This window comes from Ursus maritimus, unplaced genomic scaffold (assembly GCF_017311325.1).
Source record: "Ursus maritimus isolate PB19 unplaced genomic scaffold, ASM1731132v1 scaffold_32, whole genome shotgun sequence".
Classification (NCBI taxonomy): Eukaryota; Metazoa; Chordata; class Mammalia; order Carnivora; family Ursidae; genus Ursus; species Ursus maritimus.
This window is the reverse complement of record NW_024425786.1, coordinates 9,114,603-9,142,288: the sequence shown is the minus strand read 5'-3', so window position 1 is coordinate 9,142,288 and position 27,686 is coordinate 9,114,603. Positions and strand designations below refer to the sequence as shown.

At 42.2% G+C, this 27,686-nt stretch overlaps 1 protein-coding gene across 1 annotated transcript in view; it reads right to left on the bottom strand.

The window, feature by feature from the left end:
* The window catches only part of VPS13D (vacuolar protein sorting 13 homolog D), a 260,740-nt gene that overhangs the window by 132,147 nt on the left and 100,907 nt on the right, over positions 1–27,686 (bottom strand). Inside the window, exons 43-55 of the mRNA XM_040645796.1 lie at positions 27,437–27,484; positions 25,163–25,313; positions 24,852–25,062; positions 20,801–21,048; positions 19,079–19,270; positions 18,646–18,772; positions 16,933–17,075; positions 13,349–13,479; positions 12,744–12,919; positions 9,738–9,861; positions 8,775–9,010; positions 5,620–5,728; positions 229–392 (exon numbers count right to left, since the gene is read on the bottom strand). Coding sequence (XP_040501730.1) covers positions 229–392; positions 5,620–5,728; positions 8,775–9,010; positions 9,738–9,861; positions 12,744–12,919; positions 13,349–13,479; positions 16,933–17,075; positions 18,646–18,772; positions 19,079–19,270; positions 20,801–21,048; positions 24,852–25,062; positions 25,163–25,313; positions 27,437–27,484 — 2,060 coding nt within the window. The remainder of the gene's footprint in view (positions 1–228; positions 393–5,619; positions 5,729–8,774; positions 9,011–9,737; positions 9,862–12,743; positions 12,920–13,348; positions 13,480–16,932; positions 17,076–18,645; positions 18,773–19,078; positions 19,271–20,800; positions 21,049–24,851; positions 25,063–25,162; positions 25,314–27,436; positions 27,485–27,686) is intronic.

Below are 27,686 nucleotides of genomic sequence, written 5' to 3'. Positions count from 1 at the left end.
TGACATTTTTTCTACACCTGCATGGGCATTTCAATAATAGCTTAACAAAAATAAAATAAAGGCCCCAAACTAGTATTTGGGAATGTGATGGGTCTCTCACTGAAGAAAAATACAAATATAAAAGTACAAATTCTTACTTCATTTACAGACTCACTTTTTGGTGTGTATCTCCACTGAAACGGAGTTTGGAAGCAATGAGCTTGCATCAAAAGTTGCCTAGAAAAGTACCTGTTGTCAGTTACTGCAGCCAAACCAGCAATATCCAAGATGGCGGAGCCCTCTGGGGAGCGGGCCGCAGAGGGCTTACTGGGATTGTGAGGCACTGAAGATCCCTCGTGGGCCAGCATGCCCGTGCCAGTCATCCTCCACAGTTGGGAGCGCTTCCCGGGTTCCTGGGGGCAGAGACACACGGACACAGAAAGGCGTCACAGGCAGAGACAAGCTTCAGGTAAGGATGTCAAGAGCTTCCCAGGAGGGCTCAGTTCTGAAGTGGAAACTACACTCAAAGACATTTTCCACATTATATACATGCTTAATTCTAACTTCCACTGTTGTCAATCCTGAGCTGCACTTAGGATGAAATATGCTGAACTCTTGAACCAAACATTACAAATAATATATATTTTAAGAATGTATTTTTTTTCATATACTTAGTATTTTCTGAGCAAACTAGTGAGTCGAGGTTCAGTCCAATCTCCATTAGCTGCACTGCTAGGATAACTGCTGTCCCAGATGGTGACCCTCGGGTGCCCTTACCTTCGAGAGGGATCCAATTATATAAAGTATATATGATAGTCTTTATATTTGATCACTGATAATCCTCATAACTGGCACACAACCAGAATTTACCAGATGTCTTCTCCCTTCCCGTATTTATAATGGAAGTACACTATATTGATGGTTTCTAATTTATAAACTGATTATATTCAAACATAAAGTTGACTGAATTCAAAGGTTATACTAAGTTGACTGCTGTTAATTCTAAATATAGTTTCTTCTTCAGAATATTTTATGAACGGCACTTGGACTTCCAAGTCAATCCATGGAAGTCTATAAAATCCATTATATTCAAGAAGTAATAATAATAATAATAATAATAATAATAATAATAATTGAGAATGTACCATGTGCCAGTCCTTGATCCATGGGATTTACAGGTAGTAATTCATTTAATCCTTAAAACAATCCGATGACCTATATCCTATTACTATCTTTACTTGCAGGTGAGGAAGTTACGACTCAATGAGATGAGGAAACTTTCCCATGGTGGAGGAGTGAAGATTTCATCTCCACAGCCTGATTTCAAAGCCAACATGCTTAATCATTTTGCTCACGTGGCCTAACACAATCCAGATATTCTAGTGCAGTAACCCCTAACCATCTAGAATGCTTTCTGTGTGAACGTACACTCCAGCTAGCCCAGTCAGGATCACCATCCACTCTCACCAGCCGGGAGCTCCTCCAGAGCATCAAACACTTGTGGGTACCACACACGGGGTACCGGGGACCATGCTGCCCCCGTCTAGAGAGACAGCTTCTACGTTGCATTCTGCAGAGTCAAAGCTAACGAAATCGTATGAACGCCGGATCAAATGCCAAGATTTGAAACCCAGCTGCACCAATTCATAGCTAAATGACCTCGGACAGGTTCCTTACTAAATCTCTCAGAGCCTTGTTTCCTGATCTGTCAAAGGGGGAAATGAAGCCACTTCTTAGGGTTTTTGTGATAAGTGTAACAAATAGAAGGCACTCAGCACAGGGTGTGGCCTCCCGAATTGTTTACTGTGTTATGTACAGCTCTTCACCCGGCACTTTGGGTACCTCATCTCAGTTGATCCTTCTCACAGACTTGTTAGATCAGTAAGAAAATGAGGCTCAAAGAGGAATGTGAAAATACCAGATATCATATATCTTTAAGTGGCAAAACCAAAATGCAAAGCCAGAAAGACACGATGCTCTTTCTCCTCTGTGCTCCTGCCTCCTGTGTCTGTAAAGAGAGAGGAAACTGAGCACATACCTGCGGCCCCCACATGCTCACGTCTCTGTTTGCAGTAAGACAGCACCTCTAGCCACGGTGCCAAAACCACATGGAAAAGCAGCTCAATTATCCTGCAGGTGTTCCAGATTGGGAATCAAAGCACAGATGCTGGATGAAATCAAGTTTTCATACACGGATTCCTCTACTGTCTGCCCTTACGTGTAGACTCATCAAAGTTGAGAACTACCAATATTTCCATTTAAAAATCTGAGATGTACCATTCTCCTTCCAGTTCCTTTCCCCCCTTCCTTCCCAATTTAGTCCGAAAACCTTGAGATGACACTGAGGAAGACAGAAGTCCACGAGGACTGTGAGTGTTGGTAGTGGGGAGGGGGGTGGACAGCCCAGAGTGTGGTGTTGAAGCCCAAGGTAGGTGATGATCCGTACCAAGGGACCGGAGGCTGGAAGCTTAGTGTGGGTTGTCAGAGACAGAGAGAGCTGAGAAGAGCATTCCTGTGAGGGGTGGAGGTCGAAAGGGGTGCTTGCTGTCTAGGACATGGAGATCGGAGCCCAAGTCAGGTCCCAGGCTGTGTTTACACGGGGGATGGGGCGCAACTCTGGTGACAGAAGATGGGTTACATTCAGAGGAAGTGATCAAATTAGTAAATATGTTCTTAGTGCTGGATAAGGGACTTACAAATATGGAAAGGGAGAAAATTAGGATGAATTTGTGATGTTGGACTGGAATTGGAAATATCAGTGTGAACTGCTGGTTCTTAAAATACAGAGATGTAGAAATATACAAAATATATAAATACTTATATAAAATATGCATATGTATATGCATGTACAGTCTGTATGTACACATACATATATTAGAGCGTGGGTGCGTACGTGTACAGACACACGCGTGCAGAAAACCCCTAGCTCTGTCCCCTGGGAGAGCCTGGAAATGACATTACAGTCATCACCCAAGTGCACCTAGGGTACACATCTTAGCTTCCTAACTTCCACTCTCTGCTAAGAGGGATCAGAGCTCCTTGAAGAAGGGGCAAACCCAGGAAAGCAGCAGGGAAAGTACAGATGAGCCCAGAATAACTTGCTGTTAGAAGGTAAGGACGTGTTCAAGGAATGAGGGGCGTATGTCAAAAGGATACCGCAGATAAAAGAGCCCCCACTGGCCAGATATGGGAATTGAGCATTAAATATATCCTGACAGTAACAGGTAACCCACTGAAGAAAAGAAGAACCATCCTGACGACATACATGATGCTATGGACCATGCTGACACCCCTGCCCCAAATTCTTATGTTAGAGACCTAATCTGAAATTTTGGTGGTATTTGGAAATGGAACCTTTGGGTGATAATTAGGTTTAGATCAGGGCATATGGGTAGGACTCTCCTGATGGAATTAGTGATTGGTGCCTTTACAAGGACAGGCAACAATGAGCTTGCTTCCTGCACCCCCGCTGCCCCCACCCTCAGCCTCTCTGCCATTTGAGGACACAGTGAGAAGGCAGAAGTCTACAAGCCAGGAAGTGGGCCCTCAGCAGAGAACCAAATGGCCAGCACCCTGATCCTGGACCTCCCAGCCTCCAGAACTGTGAGAAATGAATTCCCATTAGTCCAGTCATCCAGTCTATAGTATTTCATTATGGAAGTCCAAGCCGATACGTGTTCATAATACAGAGAAAATCTGATAAGGATCAGGATATCTACATGGTCTCAAAGTACCTGTCTACAAGCATTTACTAAACACTAAACACAAGGGAATGAGAGAAACTTTGCTTCACAGTGCAGAAGGCTGGCAACCAACACCTTCACCAATTGCTAAAATTAACATCAACAGGGGCGCCTGGGTGGCTCAGTCGTTAAGTGTCTGCCTTCGGCTCAGGTCATAATCCCAGGGTCCTTGGATCGAGCCCTGTATCAGGCTCCCTGCTCAGGCGGAAGCCTGCTTCTCCCTCTCCCACTACCCCTGCTGGTGTTCCCTCTCTCCCTGTGTCTCTCTCTGTCCAATAAGTAAATAAAATCTTTTAAAAAAAAATTAACATCAATAGTTAACAGGACAAATAAAAATCACAGTATCCCTTGTATAGAATTTCTGTCAATTTTTCTCTGAGTTTGAGATTCTTTCAAAGTAAAAAGTAAAAGGACAAAAACCAACCAACCAAAAACCCAAGATGTCAGACTTTCTACTCTTGGTTTCCAGTTGAAGGGCAGGAACACAGCCTAGTTTGGGATGTCAACGTAGCCCATTTATATCTACCCTCCAGTGTACAGTTTTCACCCCCATCAGGGGAAATTAACAGCAGTAAAAATGTTGTGTAAATTATAACATCTTTTTCAAAATGTTTTTCCTACTTCATAAAAAAAAAAAACTGTTTTCGTCTGCTTCACCATCACCTAGCCCTTGGAAATTAGTTATTTATCATTCCTGTTTTGCTGATCACACCTGGTGCTTGAATTGCAGCTGGCAAATCACCTTCCTCTTGAGTTTGTCTCCATTCGTGCTAACACCCTCATCAGCTTGAACACTCTTGGAAAGCCATCTGACAACACTGTTTCCAAGGGCTCTGCCATTTTTTTTTTTTCAATTCACTTGACTTCTGTCAGACTTGCTGCTTTTCATTTTTAGATTATTGCTTTTCGAAGTTTCTCTCCTTCAGAATAACCAATAAAAGCCTCCAGAACTGTTTACTTTGAATTACTATGCCTTGTAGACTCTTTAGTCATCACCATTCCCAAATCTTATTTCCAAAATGCATCTCACACATAGGCACAGACTTCCACAAAAAGAGTGTGGTAACACTGTAAGTAAATCTGAATTATAGGACTGAACTGGTGTAAGAATACATGAGGAAGTACTGATAGGGTGACAGAGGGGTGAACCTTGGACACATTAGGCTCAGTGTAAGAGGCCACTCAGAAAACACCATTCTTATGGAAGTCCAGAACAAGGAAGTATATGGCAACAGAAAGTAGATGAGGGATTGCTTAGGGCTGGGGAGTAAGAGCTCCAGGACACAGGGTTTCTTCTAGAGGTGATGAAATGTTCTGAAATCGAGTGTGATGATGCTTGCACATATCTGTGGATATACTATAAACCACCGAATCGTACACTGTAAGTGGGGGGCCTGTATGCTATATGAATTATATCTCAATGAAGCTGTTAAAAATACAAAAAGTGAATTAAAAACACATGTACTAAGGTTTCATTTGATGTACAAAATTCGAAATGATTTGAATCTACCCCTGTCCCCAATTAAAAATCTGAGAGGAGTTGTATAAACTCAAATCCACATGAAGCTACAGCACTGACACATGTGACACCACTTTTGGTTATAAAAGGTGACCTTCGTCAGAGACGTTCACTCATCAGGGTTATTTTTGGATTGTGTGATTTACATTATGGAAAACCTTCAGGAACACAGCCTTCAAGTAAATGTGTTTTAAAAAATCACAGTTGGTCATCTCCCTTCTCTTAAAGTCATTTCTGCACCTCGGTGTTCCCACCCTGAGCAACCGTCCTGCCTCCACTCCCCACCCCATGCACGAGGAGGGGCTGGACTGGATGACCGGAGTCCCCTCCAGGGCTAAGAACCTCCTCTTCTAAATTCTAAGTGCTCGGTTCTCTTACCTTCTTCTTTAAAATGACTCTTTGTGTCTTTGGGGAGACATCCAAGACAAGCTCTGCACAGGCAGTGGTCTTGCTGGAGGCCACAGGCCTTCCCGTCCCCTCCTGTAGACTAGAATTGGAACAGTAATGCATACATACATACATATACCTACACAGGCTCACACACGCATTCAAGTACTCGGATTCAAATGCTTAAAACCTCACCTATAAAGAGGAAACTTTCTTTTTTTTTTTTTAATCCTAGAAGAAAAAGTCTAACTTGATCAAGTTGTGGAAAGATCCAGGTTATGTTGTTCTCTTGTATAGTTCAAAGATTCATTTGTCAGAAGACATACTGATATTTCCCCTCTCCTGATGATTTTAGTGCCTTAAAATTCAGACATAAAAGAATGACTATAGATCTTTAGAGCTTCCCCCGCCCCCCAAAAATTAAGCCAGACGTTCCAAGGGTCCAAGAATTAGCTCTACTCTTTGCCAGACAGAAGATCAGCATCACAGCATCCCCAAGGCTTGGCAAGAAATCACAAGCCCCTTTAGGATGAAAAGAAAACAAAGCGTTTATAATCACCTGCTTCCAACTCGATCGTGTTGTGTTTCTCCATGGCTTAAGAATCCTAAGCTTTATGGAATGTTGCAGCCTAGCTACACTTTGGGGCATTTCGATAAGATTTTATTTAGATTATTCTCCTGTTTCCACTAATCCCTATCATTAAAAAGGGACTGATAAATTCGGAGTGAAAAACTAGTTTTCATGACCGAAAAATACAAGTGACAAAAATAAACACATAAATTAGATTTCAACAAAATTAAAACCTTCTGCCCTTCAAAGGACACCAATAAGAAAGTAAAAAAGACAATTCAGAATGGGAAAGAAGATATTTGTAAATCATTATAGCTCATACAGAATTTGTATCCATATTACACAAGGAACTCTTCAAATTCAACAAGATGCATAAAAACAAATCTAAAAATGAGGAAAGGATTTGGACAGACATTTCTCCAAAGATACACAAATGGCCCATAAGCACATGAAAAGCTCAACTTCGGGAGGTATTAAGGAAATGCAAACCAAAACCACAAGCAGAAATCACTATGCACCCAGCAGGAAGGCTACACATCAAAAAAATGTAAAACAGCAAGTGCTGGGGGCTGTGGAGAAATCAGAACGCTTGTACACTGAGAACATGGGAACGCGCAGTGATTCAGCGGCCGTGGAGAACAAGATAGCAGTGCCTCAGAAAGTTAAACACAGAAATACCACAGAACCCATCACTGTTGCTCCTAGGCGTATACACAACGGAACTGGACATGAGTATTAAACACGTGCAGAGGCACGCTGACAGCAGCACCCTGCACAGTGGATGAAAGGTGGAGACCACATCGATGTCCATCAGCAGAGGAATGGACAGCAGAGTGTGGTACGTCCATACAACGGAACATTACTCGGCCGTAACAGGAAGGGAATTCTGACACATGCTACAGCGTGGACGGACCCTGAAAACAGTATGCTAAGCGAAAGAAGCCAGATACAAAGGGTCACATATTTGTGATTCGAGTTATGTGAAATATCTGGAATAGGTAAATCCGTAGGGACGGAAAGCAGAATGGTGGTTGCCAGGGGCTGGGGGGGAAGAGGGTGATGGGGAGTAACTGCTTAATGGGTTGGGCATTTCTTCTCGGACTGATGAAAATGTTCTGGAACTAGATGGGGCGTGGCTGCACATCATCGCCAATGCACTAAACGTCACTGCACTGTTCATCTTTAAACGGTTAATTTTATGTTGTGTGCCTTTCACCTCAACTGAAACTAAAAGCCAACAAAAACAAAACTAGTCTCTTCCTCAGCATTTGTTCTCTGCAAAAATGCAAAGATATAGTGTCTAAAATATGCCAACACATGGTGCAATCTCTCTGCACACCAAGATTCCCAGGAACCTCTCATTTTATCTGCTCCCTATCTGCCCAACCCATTAAACTCATAATCACCCATCAGGATTCTTCAGTTAAAGAGCATAATAACTACTGGAATTTAACATGAGAACATAAAGAGAAAAACATGATTAGCAACAGATTAAGAACTGGTTTTTCAGGCGCTAAAACCTTAAGCATGTCACGCTGGCAAGTACCATAATCTTTAAAAAGAAATAAGCAGACCGACTTAATTACAACAAGATAAACAACCTGGCACCATTACCTCCAAAGAGATCTGTAACACACAAGCAAAGAACGCCATTCTAAGCCAAGATGCCCGTTCCATTCATTCCTAGTGAACTCTGGGCTCTAGGTAGGTGAGAGGTACCACCAGACCCAGAGGTGATTTTGTGAGCCTCAGGCACATACAAAAATATCATTCATAAGCAAAATTATTCAGAACATTTTGGAAAGGAATCAGACTTTAAATGTCCTGTTCCACAGGTGAGTTATGTTTGTCATGCTAAAGATTTAGCTATTTTCCCTGTTTTTCCCACAGGTAAACTTTAAAACTGGCCCTGTAACCAGAACAGAAACAATCATTTTAACATGTTGGTAGAATGACTAGTTTTTGAAAGCCCGATGTTTTGAATCTCTACGTACCAATCTCACAACAGAATTGGAATAAACTCGCTATTCCTCACCTGAGTTTCCTAAATACAACTAGTCAGAGGACAGGGAAGGTTATAATTCTCAGGCGGCTGGGATTACTATCAAATTGAGCTGCTCTGGTTGGCTCTAGGTGATGACCAGTGTTCTCAACAGGAGAGGGGAGTCAGAATGCCGATTTGAATAATTATGATAAAGATTAGTCAGTTTCAAATGAGAAAAGAGATAAAAATAGCAAGAAATTTAAAAAAATTCATTAAAAATACCACCTTAAACAAGAAGAACTGAGGATACGAGAATAATACCTTATGGGAGGAATGTTAAATACTAGAATGGATTATTGGGGAGATCTTTGAAAAAAGAACAGTCGTGCCTCTTCGGATAAATTTAATCTAGCCAGAAGACGAGGGTTTAGCCTAAGACCTCTCAAGATAGACACTGAGCCTAGGATTTGGTAAAGAATGGAAGGAATCTTCCTTCATCCTTTGTGCCCCTTGAGAACTGCTTAAAATTTAAAACCAGTTAATAATCAGAGCCTCCTGCTTTAAGAGAACAGCAGTTTAACCCAGAATTACCCCGAGAATGTATATGTAGCAGCAATGTAAATGAAGTTTTCATAATACAGCCGTCGGTTATCCTGGAAGTCATTCATGTTGCAGCTGAGCTCTGAGGAGCCCGCCCCCTTCACAGTCAACGTGATGAAAGGAGGCAGGGTGGGTTCGTCCCAGGCATAATCCAATGAAGTCATGGGCTTCACTTCAGTTCGGAGTCTGGGTTCTGCTACGCAGTGCTGAGTAAAGACCACCGGAACCTGCAGTAACGGCAGAGAGGATAAAGAGGACTTTCGTTCAGGGCGGTGTTACGGGAAAGTGAGTCAGTGCTCCCTAGGCTCAAGTTCCAGATCCTGCCCAAGCAAAGCCTACACAGGGCAAAACCACAATCATAAGCACAATCCTCTAGCCTCTTCAAATGCCTTTCTAATCATCTTCCCAACTGCACCAAGCCCAACAGCTAAAGGACACAGGCCATCTCCTCTGCTTTCACCCCCACCCCGCCCCACCCGCGTGATACACTCTGAACACAGAAAGGAATACAAATTCTGGAATTTAGCTATGGGAAGTCACATATTACAAGACGTTGTTACTCAGAGGCATAATTTTAAAAGAGCCTCTTCTGATTCCCATTTTGGCTTTCCTTGGAAGATTTGTAAAAAATGTTCACCGTAATGAAGCAACAGTGGAAGTGCCCCTTCCCGTTGTCACTGGGCAATCTGATTCTGATTCCAAACAATCCAGCCAGGATGCTTGTGGGGGGTGCTGAGAAGTCACTTCTGGACAAGGCTGCCCAGCAATCAAAGTAACCAGCAGACACCACCTCCAGAGGGTAAGGACGTCCAGGGTTGTCCGGCTGCGGAGATCCCCATGTGGTCTGTTTCCAACCCAAGTTTAAGATGTATTTCGTCCTTATCTTAAAGGCAGTACACACTCCACCTTCCCGCACGTGAAACAGCCAAACTGGCTCACGACCCCACTCGATACCTTAGAAAAGTTGTCAATTCGGAAAGGAGGGGGTAACTGGTCCGTGTCACTGAACGAGATCCTGTAGGTAGCTCCTCGGAGAGTAATTTCCACGCGCAGGAAGAAGCACTTTCCCAGGGTGTCTCTGCACATAAAGGAAACCAAGAGGTTGCACACCACGGAGGAAACAAGCTACCATTCAACTCAGACTTCTCGCCATCGTGAGATGGTCTGGACCTCAACTGACCCCACTGTCTGCTCTTTGATCACATTTGAAAAGTAGAAACTGACCATGTAATCACACTGAAATAAGGATTCATCCAAGCTCTTTCTTTCTTTCTTTCTTTCTTTCTTTCTTTCTTTCTTTCTTTCTTTCCTTTCTTTTTCTTTCTTTCCTTTTCTTTTCTTTTCTCTCTTTCTCTCTTTATTTTTAATATTTTTAAAATTATATTATGTACTCACCATACAGTACATCCCTGGTTTTTGATGTAAAGTTCGACGATTCATTAGTTGCATCCAAGCAACTTCTGAACGGCACATTTCACTACACAGTAAGACAATACAGTTTACATAGTGGGTTTGTTTTGGGTAATAGTGCCAGTGTAGTAAATGAGTAAATAGTGTTGATATGAGATTGCTTTGACATTAAAAAAGGGCAATTTCACATGGTTCAAATTAATATATGGATGTTACTAATAACCAGGGATTTCACTGTAGGATGACGGAAGGTGAGGAAGAATCCACCAGTAGTCACCAGTATGTAAATCATGATTTTTCTTATATATGTGTGTGTTTATGTATACGTGTATGTGTATTTAAATATAGATAGGCCACTGGAGAGAATGAGGGAGCCCTTCCTTACAAAAGAATATTGGTTAATAAATGTAAAAAAATGAAAAAATTAGAAAATCACCACTTTGCAACTACCAAGGCAATCACTGATTCAGGCAAGAACCATCAAACCACTGGGTGAAAGGTTTTTGGGGAGCAGAATATACACACAGTCTCAAATTATCCCCCCAGCGGTCCACTACTGTTCACAAAGAATCAAAGGTAACTTTACAATAGAAAGATTTGGTGGACACCACCCTAATCAAGTGACGACTGGATTGAGCAACATCAGTAACGGGACCAACAGACGTCACAGGCTTCCTATGTGACCCACTGAGAAACACATACCACCACACAGGTAGTATTCCTACCAAAAATGTTTGACCTAAATCTACATGTAGGAAACTCTCAGAAAAATCCAGAAAATAGAACATTCCAGAAGAAACTGGCTTGGGATCTTTAAAAATTTCAATGTCAAAAAAGGCAAAACAGGAAAAGCAGGACTACTCTAAAGTGGAGGAGACGTCTCTGCCGAATAAAATGCATGATCCGCGACCAGATCCTCGACAGGGGGAGGGGAGCTGCTGGGAAGGATTCTTCTCTTTTCTTTTCTTTTCTTTTCTTTCTTTTTCCCTTTCTTTCTTTCTTTCTTTCTCTCTCTCTCTCTTTCTTTTTCCCCAGATTTATTTATTTATTTCAGAGAGAGAGAGAGGAAGAGTACGAGCAGGAGGGGCAGAGGCAGAGGGAGAGGGAGAGAGAATTCCAAGCAGATTTCATCCTGTGCTCCGGAGCCGGACGCAGGACTCGATCTTATGACCCTGAGATCACAACCCGAGCCAAAACCAAAAGTCATATGCCCAACTGATTGTGCGACCCGGCGTCCCTATGAAGGACGTTTCAAAAGACTTTATCAGGGGGCGCCTGGGTGGCCAGTCGGTAGAGCGTGCAATTCTCGATCTCTGTGTCATGAATCGGAGCCCTATGTTGGGTGTAGAGATTACTTAAAAAAAAAAAAAAATCAGAAAACAAACCAATATTAAATTTCTTCAGTGTGTAATGATCACATACTCAGAAAAATGTCCTTGTCTTTAGGTAGATAAACGAAGTTTTTATGGCTGAACTAAACAGGATGACTTCAATTTACTTTCAAATGGCTCGAAAAAAAAGTCTGCACGCGTGCATGTGTGGGGACACAGCAAAATGCTGACAGGTAGTTAATCCAGGTGAAAGATAAAGGGGTGTTCTTTATACCACTCGTGAGTTTTCTGTAGGCTTAAACAGTTGCAAAAGGAGAACAAGGAGAAAGGCAAAGAAAGAGGCTGAGGGTCTGCGCTCAGTAGCTCTGTGCACTAAAACTGCCCCAAAGGGTCCACAGAGGTATACAAACCATCTCCTTCCCCCACCTCCAAATATTTTCTTTCCTTCCTCCCTCCCTTCCTTGAAGCAGTCATGAGCAACTTTTGCTTAATTCTGAATTGGCTTCCTCTTCTCACACAACATTTCCAGGCGATCTCCACCCAAGCAGTACATAAACCACTGGTGGTTTTAGCTACAGGAGTAACTTCTCACCTCCCCACCCCATTAAGTCTGGTGAGGACACAGGATACTAGCAGACAAGAGTTCTGGTTGAAGCAGGAAAAAGCGCACTGGAGCCCCGCCCACTTGGCTCCCTCAGCCCCTGAAGTCACCTCCTTAAACTCCCTGATGATTCCTAGGAACACAGCTTGAAAACCCCTTTGCAATGGACTCTAATCAGGGCCAGGGCAAAAGGAAATTATGAAGGGTACACCACCGACCACAAAGAAAAAAAAAACAAAACCAACCCTCAGATAATGCATGTTTTAAAAGTCAAATATAGATACTATTTTGCATCATCTACTCTTAAATCAGCCAATTTTCTGTTCCTCTACAAGAGTGTTCTCAATGGAGAACTAACCATAAAGTATAAAAGCTTAAATTTTGCTTCTAAATGCATCGAAATAGCAATGATTTCAGTGTCCTTAGCTGCCAAAGCATTTGATGAAAGAAACTAAACAGGACACAAATAAATGGAATGGTGTCCCATGTGCACAGATCCAAAGACTTAATGTTCAGATGGCAATGCTGCCCAATGTGGATTTACAGATTTAATACAGTCCCTATCCAACTTCCAGGTAGTTTTTTTCCCAGAATTAGAAAAATTTACCCTGAATTTACCTCATGTTGATATGGAAGGAATTATTCTTGTTGACTTCAAAGCCTCCGGACCAAATACAATTGGGAACATCCATCAATCTGACACATAAAAGCTGATCATAGTCATTCCGAGGCCAATGGAACACCACACTGGAACCAGGAAGGGTGGAAATATAACCTTCAGGATTGGCTGTTCCCTGAAATACACAGGATCACTGGCTTTAGTCAACAAGTCAGGGGCGCCTGGGTGGCACAGAGGTTAAGCGTCTGCCTTCGGCTCAGGGCGTGATCCCGGCGATCTGGGATCGAGCCCCACATCAGGCTCTTCTGCTATGAGCCTGCTTCTTCCTCTCCCACTCCCCCTGCTTGTGTTCCCTCTCTCGCTGGCTGTCTCTATCTCTGTCAAATAAATAAAAAAAATCTTTTTTAAAAAAAAAAACAAGTCAAGACAGCAAATGTTTCCTGAGTAACCACCTACTCTACCACGAGCTAGTTAGGGTTCCCAAGGCACAAAATGGTCATTCACATCACAAAACTCACAGTGCTGATGGAGAGATAAGCCATGGCATTACAACTCTCCATGCTACTGACAAACACTAGTCATTCTTTGAAAGTAAACTACTTACCTGTCCCCGGGCAAATTCCCTCTGTGCAAATGCAAGCTTGTGAGATGATTTATTATCTAACAGGTAACGAGGGGCAAAGATGACCATACAGGTGTCAATATATCGACCTCGGCCTTTCTTGACGTCAATACCTGCAAATAATAAGAACCACTTCCGTGAGTTAGTCAGAGGAAAGAAAACTCGTGGTCTGACAGAAACCAGTAGGCTTCACAAGGACACAGTGTCCCTGAGAAAGCAGTATCACCCAGAGATGCTGTCAAGCCTTCCAAGAATGGAAGGAAAACAACTGCACTCCAAGTCTTATTCTTTATGCCCACTTCGGCCTTAACAAGTTTCGGTGGCGATACCAATATCCATGTAATTCCTAGCTTCTCCATAAAGGATGTCCCATCGCAGCAGCAGTTAAGACACACCAGGGTTCCGACACAGCTACTGGTTTCCGTTTATGAAGCGGACCGCTAAAATAGTTCATATAAAACATTTCTGTTTGCACCTGGGACACAAAATGTCCTCCTTGTGAACTTGTCCCATTCACAGGATATGGCAGAAATTTCAGATTACTTAACTGGATCCTGCACAGCCCTGAATGCAGCAGACTCTCCTCTAGGACTTTCTTTTAGCCCACTGCCCAAGAACCCAGCTGAAACATAAAGCTAAATATCATAGGATGTATTCATTCACAAGATAAATGTTTCCAGCACCTACCACGTCCTGAAAAAACAGACTAGCAAACGAAACACATACCAAGGAAACAAAGTCATAATCGATCAGATGGAAATCTCCCAACACTGGATCCCAAAGAAAGAAAGAAGGGAAACGACACTGAATTATCTTAAAAACTCTGATGACAATTTTAAAAACTACAAAAGTCAGTGGGATAAATTATTCCTTGATTCAGATAATAAATACAGCAACTGTATTCAAGGCACTAGGCTGAGCTCTGGTTATACAGGGATAAAAATATTTATAGTTAGAAATAAGAAAAATATTATTTATTGAATTCTTAATGCAGGCTGCACCTCTCCCAAAGGCTCTACATTTAATTCTCCTAACAACCTTACGAGATAGTATTTTCAGTCTGTGCTCTTCATACAAGAGGACACCCGGGCACTAGGTCACAGAGCCAGGAAGTGGCACAGCTGGGGTTCAACCCCAAGCACGCTGCCTCAGGGGCCCACGCTCTATCGTGATGCGACATTTACAAGGACCCAGTCAGCAGTCAACAAGTGCCAAGAGAACCATAAAAAAAGAAGAGATCTGAGGACATGATAACTAGGTGTCCTGGGTGTCCCAACATAACCCCAATTATAAATATTCCAGTCCATTAACTCCATAATTCACCCGTACTGGCTTGAAAAAGCTGGTGTTTATTTAATCTAAGTCTTCAAAATACCTAAAAGACTGAGCAAATCACAAAAACAGAAAAAGTCTGAACTTCTGTACCTAAGAAACGCTAAGTAATACTTGAATAGGGAGATGCGCTCTATCATCTTTTTCTGCGACATACAGGAAAGCATTGTTAGGAGTCGGTATTTGCAGCTAGTCGCTCTCAGCCAGTACAAAATATGCCTATGAAAGATATATTTAATTTGATATTACGAAAAGAGTCTACAGTATAAAGAAACAATTTTTTTTAAAAAAAGCAGGCTTTTTGTGTCCTTTTCTGTCTTGGATTGTCTTGGCAAACTCCCAACAAACGAATACCTGATAAGATAAAAATGTACAAAAATCCTCTTTTTGGAGGTACACGTAGGGCTAACTGGCAAGGTCCTCCCTGACTTTTCATCTTGGGACTTCACTTTTAAACTCTCCTGATTGGGAGCTAGTCACCTATCTAATTCTTCAAAAATATTCAAGGGAGAGAGTCCACAAATTCCCTTGATAATATATGCCAAGATCTTATGATCCTTAGGGATGATAAAGTCCTATCTTAGCCTACCCCCTCTATCCCTTTCTTTGATGTAACAACAAAATCCCTATCACAGTACTGTTCCTAAAAACACATGCAATGACGTTTAATGAATGTTCCTCGCACCAAAGTTTATATGTGTGCTCACAGCGTATGTCTGACTGGAAACCTGTTGGCCTCTCTGCGGGAACTCTGCTTCCGGAGTGCCAGCCGCTTCGGAAGGCACAAGCTCCACCTCTCCCCCAACTCGTCCCAACTGCAGCTTCCAGCCAACCTGTGGTATCTTTCTTTGGGAACTGTCTCAAGGACAAGAGACCCCAGCAGATAGGCAAACACAACATGAAGCAGCCTCTGCCTCGTCAAGAGGTGGAGCAAACAGAGGTAAAGACAAAGTACAGACAATGACCCCCGGCAAACAAACAAACAACAACAACAACAACAACAACAATAATAAGAGAAAAAAAGAAAATGATCCCCAGCGGGAGGATCGCAGGAAGTTTACTTCTTCTACTAAAAATCTTAACATCAACCTTAAAGAAGACTGCTCTCCTGTCCAGGGAGAATGCACACGAATTCATGTTCCAAAAACAGGCAAAGGAAGCTGGATCTGGAGGAGACTCTTGCACCTCTGACCCTCCACGGGACTCAGGGTAAACAGCTACATGATACCACCTCGGATTTTCCTTCTACAGCAGGACTCTTTGTGTCTGCCCTGTCCAATCCCAGTTGCCATTAACCCTGAATGGCTATTTAAATTCACTAAAATCAAGTACAACGAAAGATTCAATTCCTCGGTCACACCTGCCCCATTTCTTAGCGGGGTACTCCTGCGTGCTCGGCGGCCACGTGCAGCTCGTGCTGCTGTGCTGGACGCTGCCATCGCCGTAGAGGGTTCAATGGACAGCACAGTTCTAGATGGTTTTCCAGCATTCGACACTCAACAGTGCTTTGAGATCTTTGGAAATTATGTAAAAGGAAGGGTGCACTGCTAACATTTTGAACCTGAGACATATTTAAACCAAACGTATCTTAACCCTTCAGAAAGTCTTCTGAGTGTTCCAGATGGCTATGAGGTATATAGGTACGGTATTCTCCCCTTCCCTCAACACCCTGCACCTCAAGAACTTAAGCTAGTTTAGGGGCTTCTAATTACTATAACTGCTAAGTACATTTTATTACATTTTCTGCTTCGAGTGTGTACGCCCCAATCATAATCCTACTTCTGACCCAGACTTGCCCTTTGCATCTGGGCAAGTCACTTAACCTCTCTGCTTCAGTTTCAAGGAGAACAATGCTTCTTACCCTCTTAGGGTTTGCAAGTTTTAATGAATGCGTGGGAAATGCTTGGAGGATGAAAAGCACTCTAAGTGTTCCTATTATTCCCATGAAAAACAAGGATTCAAGCCAAACCGATACTTTCCTGACACAGGTGAGTCTGAAATTAAACAGAGCCCCAGACCTCAAAAGGGCAGTGTTCAGGAGGCTCCTTAGATCCCTAGGAGAACAGATCTGCGTTGATATCAATCTAGCATTCAGAGAACAGATACCTGACCCAATGCCAAATGAGAAAATCAGCACTTGCAGCCAGGCCAAAACGTATGGCCGGCTTATTCCTCCAAGCCTGAGGTCATCGGTCAACGGTTCTGATTCTCCCACTGCTCCAAATGGAACCCACCAATGTTATAGATCAGCCCTGGGCGGTTTCCTTGCTGGATGACTTTCAAAGCTCGGACACCACTACCACCATCCAGTGAGAAGCCCTGACACCAGCCCGGCATGCCTTCAGGATGAATCCCCCTTCCGATTCTCATCGTGCAGCTGTGGGGCAGAAAAGCAGAGATATATGTATTCAGCCATAAGAAAGTCTTACCTACCTGTTCTGATCAGGAAACACTGCTGTAGCTATCACCCCAAACCAGAACTCTAACACTGACTCTTCCTCACTCTCGTGTGATTCCCCAACACAGCAGGGCAATCAGCCAGTGAGTGGTCAGAACTCTGATCTTAGAGGCAGCCACAGTAGCGCAACGTGTGAAATGTACTGACATCTACACCTGGACATGTTTGGAGAAACCATTATGATTCTATGAGCATAAATCATAACGAAAGGACTACGATACCTTATTCCTCTGAGAAACAAGGAGCCGAGGCAAACTGATACTTTCCTATCTCAGATGTTTCAAGGGTTCGTAAAATACCTTGGCCATAGGAGAAAAGTGTGCACACGACTTTATGCACAGGAGAAAAGTATGTACAGGAGCTGCAGCTAATGGTATCTTCTTTCTCAGCCTGGTATATTACAACGGCAAAGCGCCATCTGGGTGGCCAGTGTCTTGTCACGGATCCTAGAGACAGAATTCCTGAATGTGTATTCTGGCTCTACCACTAACAAGCCACGTAACCTTGGACCTGAGCCTCAGTTTCCTCATCTTAAAATAAAACAGTATTTCCTGCCCTGCCTAATCCACTGGGATGTGATGGGCGAGGTAGAGATGCTTGGTGAACCGCGGGTTCCCTGGATAAGTCCGACTGCAGCACAAATGAAGTGCTCGATCTAAAACTGTCAGAATCCTCTCGGGAAAGCATGAGACTGTGTCGAGGGGCTGTCTGTAAGGCCCTCCAAGTCCCGTCAGTCCCCAGTCAGTGTGGGACCGCAGCCCTGCCTGGGAGCCGCATCTGCAGCCCCTGGCGGGCAGCGCTCCCGAAGCCTTCCTCGGCCACCTGCGGCCCACTTGTCCTTCTCCGCAGCAGGGGACGGCATGTAGCGCTATGCGCTCACCTCCCTCTGAGTAAGGCTCTAAATGAGCAGACTCCTATAAAAAGCAGAATGTCAAAACCAGGAACAAAAGGGAATTCATGCTCCTACCACACGCGCAAAGGCCAGGTCATCTAAATCTCACAACCGCGGCTCCTCCCTGCCTTTAAACATGCAATGAGTGCTCTGAGCTCTTGAAATGGCCCAGTTTATTTCAAAAAATGCCCTGGGCTGGGTCAAGGGGACCGACATTTTACCAAAGGGCCAGGCTACGTCCCCTCTGATGCCAGCCCTGCCGCCTGTGCTGAGGGCTCTGTGCAGGAAAAAAACGTGCAGAGCAGGGAAGGGACCATGTGGGTTCTCCTCACTAGCAGAGTTATGAATAGAACTACTTCAATACATGTAAAATAAAACTTGCTTTCATTATAAACCCACCAAATGGTTTATTTTCAATATCAAATGACACAGAAATTAGATCCGAAAAAATCCCATTAGGTCATGGTCCTATTCCCCTGCCAAGTCAGGACTGTTATCTACAGTATATTTCGACTTGCACGGATATACTATAGCCTTTGCTAATTTTTTCCCTCGCCTAGGAGCTTATTTCCCCTTTCCATAAATAACTGTACTCACAGGTTTGGCTGCTCTTTGTCAGCGTAGCAGAATAAGAGAGGGCTGAGGCTCCGGGCCAGCTCGTGTTCCTCAAACTGGCCTGCAGCATCTGTCTTTGCGTTGTCCTGCCTGAAGATCAGTGGTAACCCTTCAGGAAGGAGGGGGAAAGGTTACATCAATCCCACCCAGTCTACACAAGACAGATGTAGAAGGTAAAGGAAAAAAAATCAAGGGGGAGAATCGTGAAAATTGAATTTATTTGGTGGGTTCAGTCTGTTGCCTGTAAGGACACTTTTGACCATGATTAAGCACTTATTATGGAAGCAGGAGAGTTTCAGCAGCTCAGACTGTTGAAGTAATCTATTTGCATTGGCTCCATTCAGTTAGCTGAGCAAATAAATCTGAATTCCCATGACCAACGCCAAAGGCCTACTTGAGCGGCCTCTGTACATACCTGTTTTGTTAATCAACCAATATGGAGCAGAAATGAAGATCTTTAAGGATCCTTCCGCTCGACACACAATCCGGATGGTGAGGTTCAGCTGCCGCCGGTTGATGTCATACAGTCGCATTCTTACCATGTAGTTTTGAGTCCCCGGTGGAATGAGCAATTCTTTACAGAGTGGAAAATTCTCCAGGGATACCCCTAAAGAAGATACAAGCGACTGTCTGCCTAGGTTCTCACTTTAGTTTGTCAAAATAGCCCACAGCCAAACAAAATTGGATTCCTTTTGGAAAAATCAGTAACTACACATGTAACTGGCAAAAGTCTCCTTAGAACGGCCATTTTCCTGGAGCTGGGGCGAGAATGAATTTGAAGCAAACCAGATGGTCTGGAAGGTACACAAGAGAGTCTGAACTGTATAATCAGAAGGATGAAACTACCAAAAAGCTATCAGTGAGAGCTGTGATTACTGTGAGCATACTGTTCACCAGGCCCTGAGCTGGGCAGGCAGCTGGAACACAGGAAAGGCAAGTGCAGGGTAAGAGGCAAGGTCTTCTGCAGTCCCACTGCCTGGTTGCCAGTTCCCAGTCCATCCTTACCAGCTGTGTGATTTCGGGGGGCAGGGGGAGCCAAGCTAACCTCGTTGCATCTCCTCTGTCAAATGCGGAGAATACCGGTAGGTCTGTCGTGCGATTGTCACTAAAACCGATCATCCATGTGGAGCGTGACTGGGAAGACAGGAGTGCTGGGTGTGCGTGCAGGGGTGGTGGGGTACGGGGACATGTCCGTTTTCTACAGGGACATTTGCTGAAGAGATACTTGAATGTCAGAGCAGAGACCTTTTTCTTTAGAATGGACAACTAGCACGACATTGTTTTTCTCTTCGAAATCAAGCTCAAGGACTTACACATTCGCTAAAATGTAAGCTGGTCACCACTGAACATGCTGCTTAAGTTCAGTGAGTCTGAGGTCCCTCGCCTGTAAAATGGGGCTAACAGCTGTCTGCCTGAAACAGGGGTTGTGTGACGCTCAAATGAGAGGACACAGTGAGGTCACTCACACAGCTGGAGCAACACAAGTGTCTCCGTCATCATTATTTCAACGTGTCTACAACAGACTTAAAGCACCATATGTCCTGCCCAAACTCCAGGAATCTCTCTTTGCCTTAAGTGCTGCGAATACAGTAACGGTTCTCTCCGTTGACCTCGTTCGTCCCTGTGGCTGAAAATCACCTCGTGCGTGAAACACTCCAAACCTCAATTTCTTCAGCGGTAAATAAGAGAGGCAACTACTGCCATAAGGCCTACGTGAGATCACGCGTGTGAAAGCACCTGACGTAATGCCTGGAGTACCGTGTGGGCTGAACCCATGTCCTCCCCCTTCCTGAAAAGGGGAGGGACCTAAGATTTTGCTCGTTTTACAGCCAGGAAAAAAGCATGGTTTGAAAAGATGAAATGACTTCCTATGGTCGCACATCAAGTGAGCAACATAAGAAAAAAGGCTCTGTGAGTGCTTCCTCTCTACATCTTTTGGATTTGTTGTTTTTTCTTTTGATAATTTTCTAAGAAGTTTTTTTTTTTTTTTTTTAGCTGCATAAATCCCTTGAGCTGGGTTACTGAGATATCGTGTGCTATAATTTCTCTAAAATGTTTACCAAACCAAACGATCCCAAAATACTCAGTGACATTTCCATAGAATTACCACCAATGATTTTTGTGACTAACCCCTCACCCAGTTCAATGTTCTGCGATGTATCAGCTGTGTGGAGGGCCACCTCTTTGCCAGGTTTCAGGGTCCCATTAATTGGCATCCCTTTAACATAAAAGTCAAGTTCACAAGGTAGCAAGTTGCAGATGACCACAGTTGGCAGGAGGTATATGGTATGTCCAGGTTGTCTGAAGATCTGTTTTGCACTATCAGAAAATATGTTTGAGGGCATATAATCCGGGTAATTCTCCTTCTTTATGGCCACACAAAACCTATGAAGACAAAACACTGTAAAAACCATCGGCCTGAATAAAGAACTTGAATTTTTCCTCGTTAGTGGAGTATTAGAAAGCATAACCTTAAAACGGTTCAAAAATTCAGTGAGATTTTTGCAATTTTCAATCTAAACCTATTTACTGAGGTATAATTAAACCACAATAAAATGGGTAATGTTAAATGCTAAGTTTGGTGAGTTTTGACAAACATGTATATAGTTCATTAACCGCTACCCAAAATCAGTTATACAATCTTTCGCTCACTCTAGAAAGTTCCCTCCTATCCCTTTCCAATCAATATCCTCTCCCAACAAAGAAGCAACACTGTCTGATACTGATTTATCACTTGTAGGTTGGTTGAGGCTGTTCTTGAGCTGCACGTAAATGGAATGATACAGTATTTACCATTCCCTGTATCTGGCTTTTTGGTGTGTAACATGAAGTTTCTACAAGACACAGCCATGCTGTTGTTTGCATCAGTAATTTGACTCACATGACAATGGATGAATATACCATTATTTATTTATTCACCATCCTGCTGATGGCCAACTGGGTTGTATCTCCAGATTAATTTAGCGAGCATGAAAATCCTAAAAATATCAAGTCTTCCAATCCACGAACTTTCCACTTAGTTACTGGGTTATTGGGTTTTCTTTACTATCTTGGGGGTTTTCTTTACTATCTATTGGGTTATTGGGTTATTGGGTTTTCTTTACTATCTTTTGACAAGGTTTTGTCATTTCTAGCATAGATACACAATTGGTACACAATTCCTTAGATTGATTCCTGGGCAATTACAGCTTTTACACTATTATAAGTGCTATCTTTTTAAAATCACATTTCCAAATGTTCATGGCTAGAACATAAGAATACAATTGATTTCTGTAGGCTGATCTTAAATCCAGAAATCTTGATAAATTTATCAGGCCTCATAATTTTCCTATGTAGTCCATGGTTCTCTACATACATGTCACTTGCATATATTAAACTTTAGTTCTTTTCAGATCTCTAAGCTTTTTCAATTTCTTGTTTATTTGTCCTTATTGCAACAGCTAGGACTCCTATGGTAATATCAAATGAAGTCATTGGTTCTCAATCTCAAGGAAAAAAACTTTAAGGTTTCATCATTAAGCACGATGGTAGCTGTAGGTTTATGACAAATGCCCTTAAACAGACTGGAAAAGTTCCCTCCAGTTCCTCATTTGCTGAGTACTACCATGAATGGGTGCTGAATTCTATCAAACGCTTTTTTGTTTGTTTGTCTGTTTGGCATTTAGTGAGATAATCTGATGGGGTTTTTTTCTTTTAGTCTTTTAGGTTAATATGGTAAATTACACTTATCAATTTTCAAATGTTAATATAATCTTACATTCCTGGAATAAACCTCACTTGCTAGATTTCTATTTGGTAATATTTTATTATGATTTTTTTTATCTCTTGGGGAAATACTAGTTTGTAGTTCTCTCTCCCTCTCTCCCTCTTTTTTCCCCCAATAATATCTATGTCAGTTTTAGTATCAGGTATATGCTGGCCTCATAAAATGAATGAGGAACTGTTCCCTCCTGCCCTGTTTTCTGAAAGACTTTACACAGAACTGGTGCTACTTCCTCCTAAAATGTCTGGTGGAATTCACTAGTGGAGCCATACAGGCCTAGCGATTTCATTCTGGGAAAGCTTATTATTAAAAATGAACCATGAGAGACCGTGGACTCTGGGAAACAAACTGAGGGCTTCAGAGGGGAGGGGGTGGGGGATTGGATAGGCCGGTGATGGGTATTAAGGAGGGCACTTATTGCATGGTGCACTGGGTGTTACACGCAAATAATGAATCATGGAACATTGCATCAAAAACTGGGGATGTACTGTATGGTGACTAATATAACAAAATAAAAATTATTTTAAAAAATTATATTTCTTTAAGAGATATTGGGCTATTTGTATTTTCTATTTCTTCTTTGTGTCAGTTCTGGTAATCTGTGCTTTTTAAGAAATCTATCATTCCAGGGTGGAATTTATTTGTATAAAATTGTTCATAGAATCTTCTTTTAATGTCTGTAGGATCTGTAATAATGTTTCCTTTTTTCATTCCCTATATTGGTAATCTGTGTTTTCTTTATTTTCTCCTTGATCAGTCTTATCAGACATTTATCGAATTTATTAATCTTTTCAAAAAGCCAACTTGGCACTGTTCGTTTTCTCTATTGTTTGTTTTCTATTTCATTGATTTCCACACTTATTTTTATCAGGTCCTTTTTCTATTTGTTTGTGTTTAATGTGCTCTTCTTTTTCTACCATAAAGCAAAAGCTTAGAGCATTGACTTTACATCTTCCTTATTTTCTAATAAGAGCATTAAAAGCTACACATTTTTCAAAAAAAACAAAACACCTATATTTCTCTCTAGAATTGCTTTTGCTGCTTCCCCCACATTTTAATGTCTAGCTGTTATTATTGTTCAGTTCAAAATATTTTTAATTTCCTTTGTGATTTTTTTGGACCCCTGGGTTATTTAGAAATCTATTGTATAATTTTCAAATATTTAGGGATTTTACAAGCATCTTACTGTTACTGATTTCCAGTTTAATCCTGTTGTGATGATGAGATTTATTGAGTATGGTTTCAATTCTTTTAATATTTATTGATCTTTGTCTTACGGCCCAGTAGATGGTCTCTCTTGATGACTATTCCATACATACTTGAAGTAAGTGTACAATCTAGAGTTGTTTGTTAATGTGTTTTATAAATGCCATTATGACAAGCACTGATGGACGGCACTGTTCAAATCCTTTGTATCTTTTATATTTTTATTGTTTGTTGTATAAATTATTGACAGGAAAGTGTTAAAACAGTCCATTATGGCTATTTACTCATTTCTCCCTTCAGTCTGTTTACCATTGGCCAATCTGGGTAAAGGGCATACTGGAATCCTTCTTACACACACCTCTTCTGTAAGTTTAAACTAAATGAATGCCTGTCTTCGCTAGAGAGAAAACTAAAGCTGATAGTTTCTAGTCTTTTTTTTTTTTTAAGATTTTATTTATTTGACAGAGAGAGACAGCAAGAGAGGGAATACAAGCAAGGGGAGTGTGAAAGGGAGAAGCAGGCTTCCCGCTGTGCAGGGAGCCCGATGAGGGGCTTGATTCCAGGACCCTGGGATCACGCCCTGAGCCGAAGGCAGATGCTTAACGGTTGAGCCACCCAGGTGCCCCATGATAGTTTCTAGTCTTAAGTAAGTTTAAAGTCTAAGTTTAGAAAGATCAAACAATACCAACCCAGTATTTTTTCCAACACTGAATCTAGAAACGTATTACTTATACTCTTCAGAAGGGGAAAACAGGAGTCTAAATGATTAGATAATTTTGTTAAGGTCCCCAGGGAAAGTCAGTACCAGGTGCATGAGCCTTCCTCCAAATTCTTTTGAAATCTGTCATTTGAAGAACTTCCAACCCCAAGATTCTGCTTCTCAATTTAGGAATGAGAACTGGTAATATTTTTTTCTTGCCTCTCTACATGGCCTGTTTTTATGCTGACACACACATACAAGTTTCTTATCTTACAGGTGTGAGCTGTGTGTTTGTTGGTTGTTTCTCCCATAAATATCAGATGATAAGCAACAGTCCCACCCCCACCAAAGATTAAACCTTGAATCCTTACAAACTCTAACACAAGAACTTAAGGAATAAGAACTTTAGGGTTTTAAACAAGCACTACTGAATCACTACGGGTCCTCAGAGAGAGAATGAATTTTTTTTTTTTTTTTTTAAAAAGCAAAATTTACATGCCATTGCAGAGCTATGCATACCTGAAGAATCGGCTTTTGTCCAAATCCATGGAGTGGCACTCTCGTTTGCTGCTGCTAACCTCTGCAGTCTTCACGACATTGGTCCAGTGAATAGGAGCCTTACAGAAAAATACACCCAATCCTTTGGGCCGGGCCTGTAGCCGCCAAGACGTGAGATGTAAAGGCACAGCAAACGAATCCCCTGGCATGACAGCGGGAAGCACCACGGGCTCTGCCACAGAAAAAAAGGTCAGCATCTTCAGCGAATGGTCTTCCACCCAAAAGTCTGACCCTCTCAAGATAAAAGGAAGACAGACTATGGCAAAACTCACTGTCTGGAGCTGATGGGCTATCCAGTCTCAGTTCCATTGGTGTCTCAAGCCTGTTCTTCACAATGAGGGCAGACCGGACGGTGATTACTTTCCGAGCACTGCCTTCCATTGTCACAGCAAAGACCACCCGGACAGGTGGGAGTGAAGAGAACTGCGAGAAAGATGGGAATAAAAGTACCATAGCTGGGCTCTTGAAAAAACACACAAAACACACCACCAACAACCAGAATGCCTAAATCAAAAGCATCTCATTATTACTATAACACTGCAGTGAAATTAGTCATTAAGCCCTAAAATCACTCATCATTAATAGGAGTGAATATCCTATAGATAGACACTGTTAAAATAGCCAATTCTAAACATTTCTAGAAAGACAGATACTCTACTCAGACACGATATCACAAAATGTGTCACAAAGAAAAATCAGTCCTAGGCCTCTAGACACATTATAAAGAAACTAAGACCCATAATAACCTATTAAATCTTCCAAACTTCCTGCAATTTGATAAGAAACTGTCTGCTCGAAATTACCCTTCATTTACAATGCCCTTGGGTTCCTACACATCAGCCCTTATATGGAAACTTGAATGAGGCTTGTTTTCAACTCCACTGGGGGGGGATAGAGATCATCCAGAGCAACCAGACCTTCAGAAACACTGGGTAAGACTCTGCAAAACATGAAATGATTCACCTTCCGTGGTATTTTTCTCCCAGATTACCATTAAAGTGAGAAACACTCCTTGAACACTAACAATGGGCTGGATACGGCCCAACACACACAGAAAAACAGAAGGCAGTCTTCTGAGGTTAGAACTTGTCTTTGTAAAACCCAGAGAATGTGTAAGAAAGAGTTGTCTGTACTGGTATGCCTTTCACAGGAACAATAATTACTTTTCCCCCCTAAATGTCGTAAAAATTACTCTCCAGGCCCATAGCAACTCGTTGACGTGCCTGTAGAAAAAGCAGTATTTGTTTTTCAAAGGACTTTAAAATCAAACTTCCCTTTCTCCGCAACTTTTTCAGCTCTGTTCAAGTAATCGCTCTTTCACAAACGGACGCGGAGGTTCCAAAACTCAACGGAGTGGAGGGAAATAATTTATCTCGGTCTTGGGCTGCAGCCACTACTTTCTGCTTCCACACGTTCGTTCACACATTCAACACACGTTTTATTCTACTACCAAGTGCCGGGGAGTTTTTTTTTAAGTATCGAACCCCACATCAGGTACACCAAAGAGAAGGTTTCTGCAACTATCATTCTTTGAATGAGTGTCCAGAACATACTGACAATGCTATTCTTACTGGAGAAACAAATGACACCGCATCCAAGCTTTTCATACTACTAAATTTTTTATTAAACAGTATGTGGAAACCAACCTAAGGCACGGTAAAATGAAGACTTGCATGTTTTGAACCAAGACTTTCAGGAAGTCCCAATGAAAAGACAAACTGTCATTTTCTGGAGGGTTTTTAGAGGGACATGACCCAGGGCACAAACACCACCAAAGCCCCCACTGACCTAGCCCAAGTAAAGCCCTGACAGAGCCAACGCCCAAGAACGATGGTTTTAAATTTTGATGGTGCTGCCTCCAAGCTTACCTAAAATCTCACATTTCAAAACTTAGTACCGTCAGAGAGAAGAAATTATAAGCGAAAACCTGAAGACGGTTTTTTAATATCATCTTCTGATGATGTTTCAAAAGCCAAATGGAAAAAAAAAAAATCTTACTATTTTCCATTCTTACTTACTTTTATGACCTTGGGACCAAACCTAGGGAATGCATATAGCCAGCCATACAGTGTTAATTTATATTTTAACTTGGAAAGAGAAAGTGGCTCAGTCAGTTGAGCGTCCAACTCTTGGTTTTGGCTCAGGTCATGATCTCAGGGTTGTGCGATGGAGCCCTGTGTTGGGCTCTGTGCTGGGCGTGGAGCCTACTTAAGATTCTCTCTCTCCCTCTCCCTCTGCCCCTCTCCACTCCACCCACACACGCATGCTCTCTCTCTCTCTTAAAAAAAAGGGGGGGGGAAGAGGAGAAGGGAACCTTGGACCACAACATTTGCATTTTCTCCTCCTCCCCGTAACACTCGGTCTTACATACCAACTTAGTGAAAACATTTCCTTGAAAGTTCCTAAAAGGAAGGTAATCGTTAACAGGAAAGGACAAAGATTAATTCCAGTCACATAGAGGTCATAAAGCTCTGTGATCACAAGGACGTCTACGTGTGGTTCAAATGCAGTATATATACTCAGTGGCACGGGAAGACCATACTCACGTAAACCTGGGGATGAATAATATTCATTCTGCTGCTTGGGCTGCCAATCTAAGAAAGAGTCCAGAAGTCAGAGAGTCAGCACAGACCTAAGATTACAGGCATCATTAAATTCAACGACAATGTAATTTGCTTGAAAGGGTGGGATTTATAAATAATCTTTGTAAAGTATGGTCTGCCATGAAGAGAAAACATCTTATCTTAGAGAATATGGGAAAAGTAATATTTATTTTTCAACCATTCCACATACACA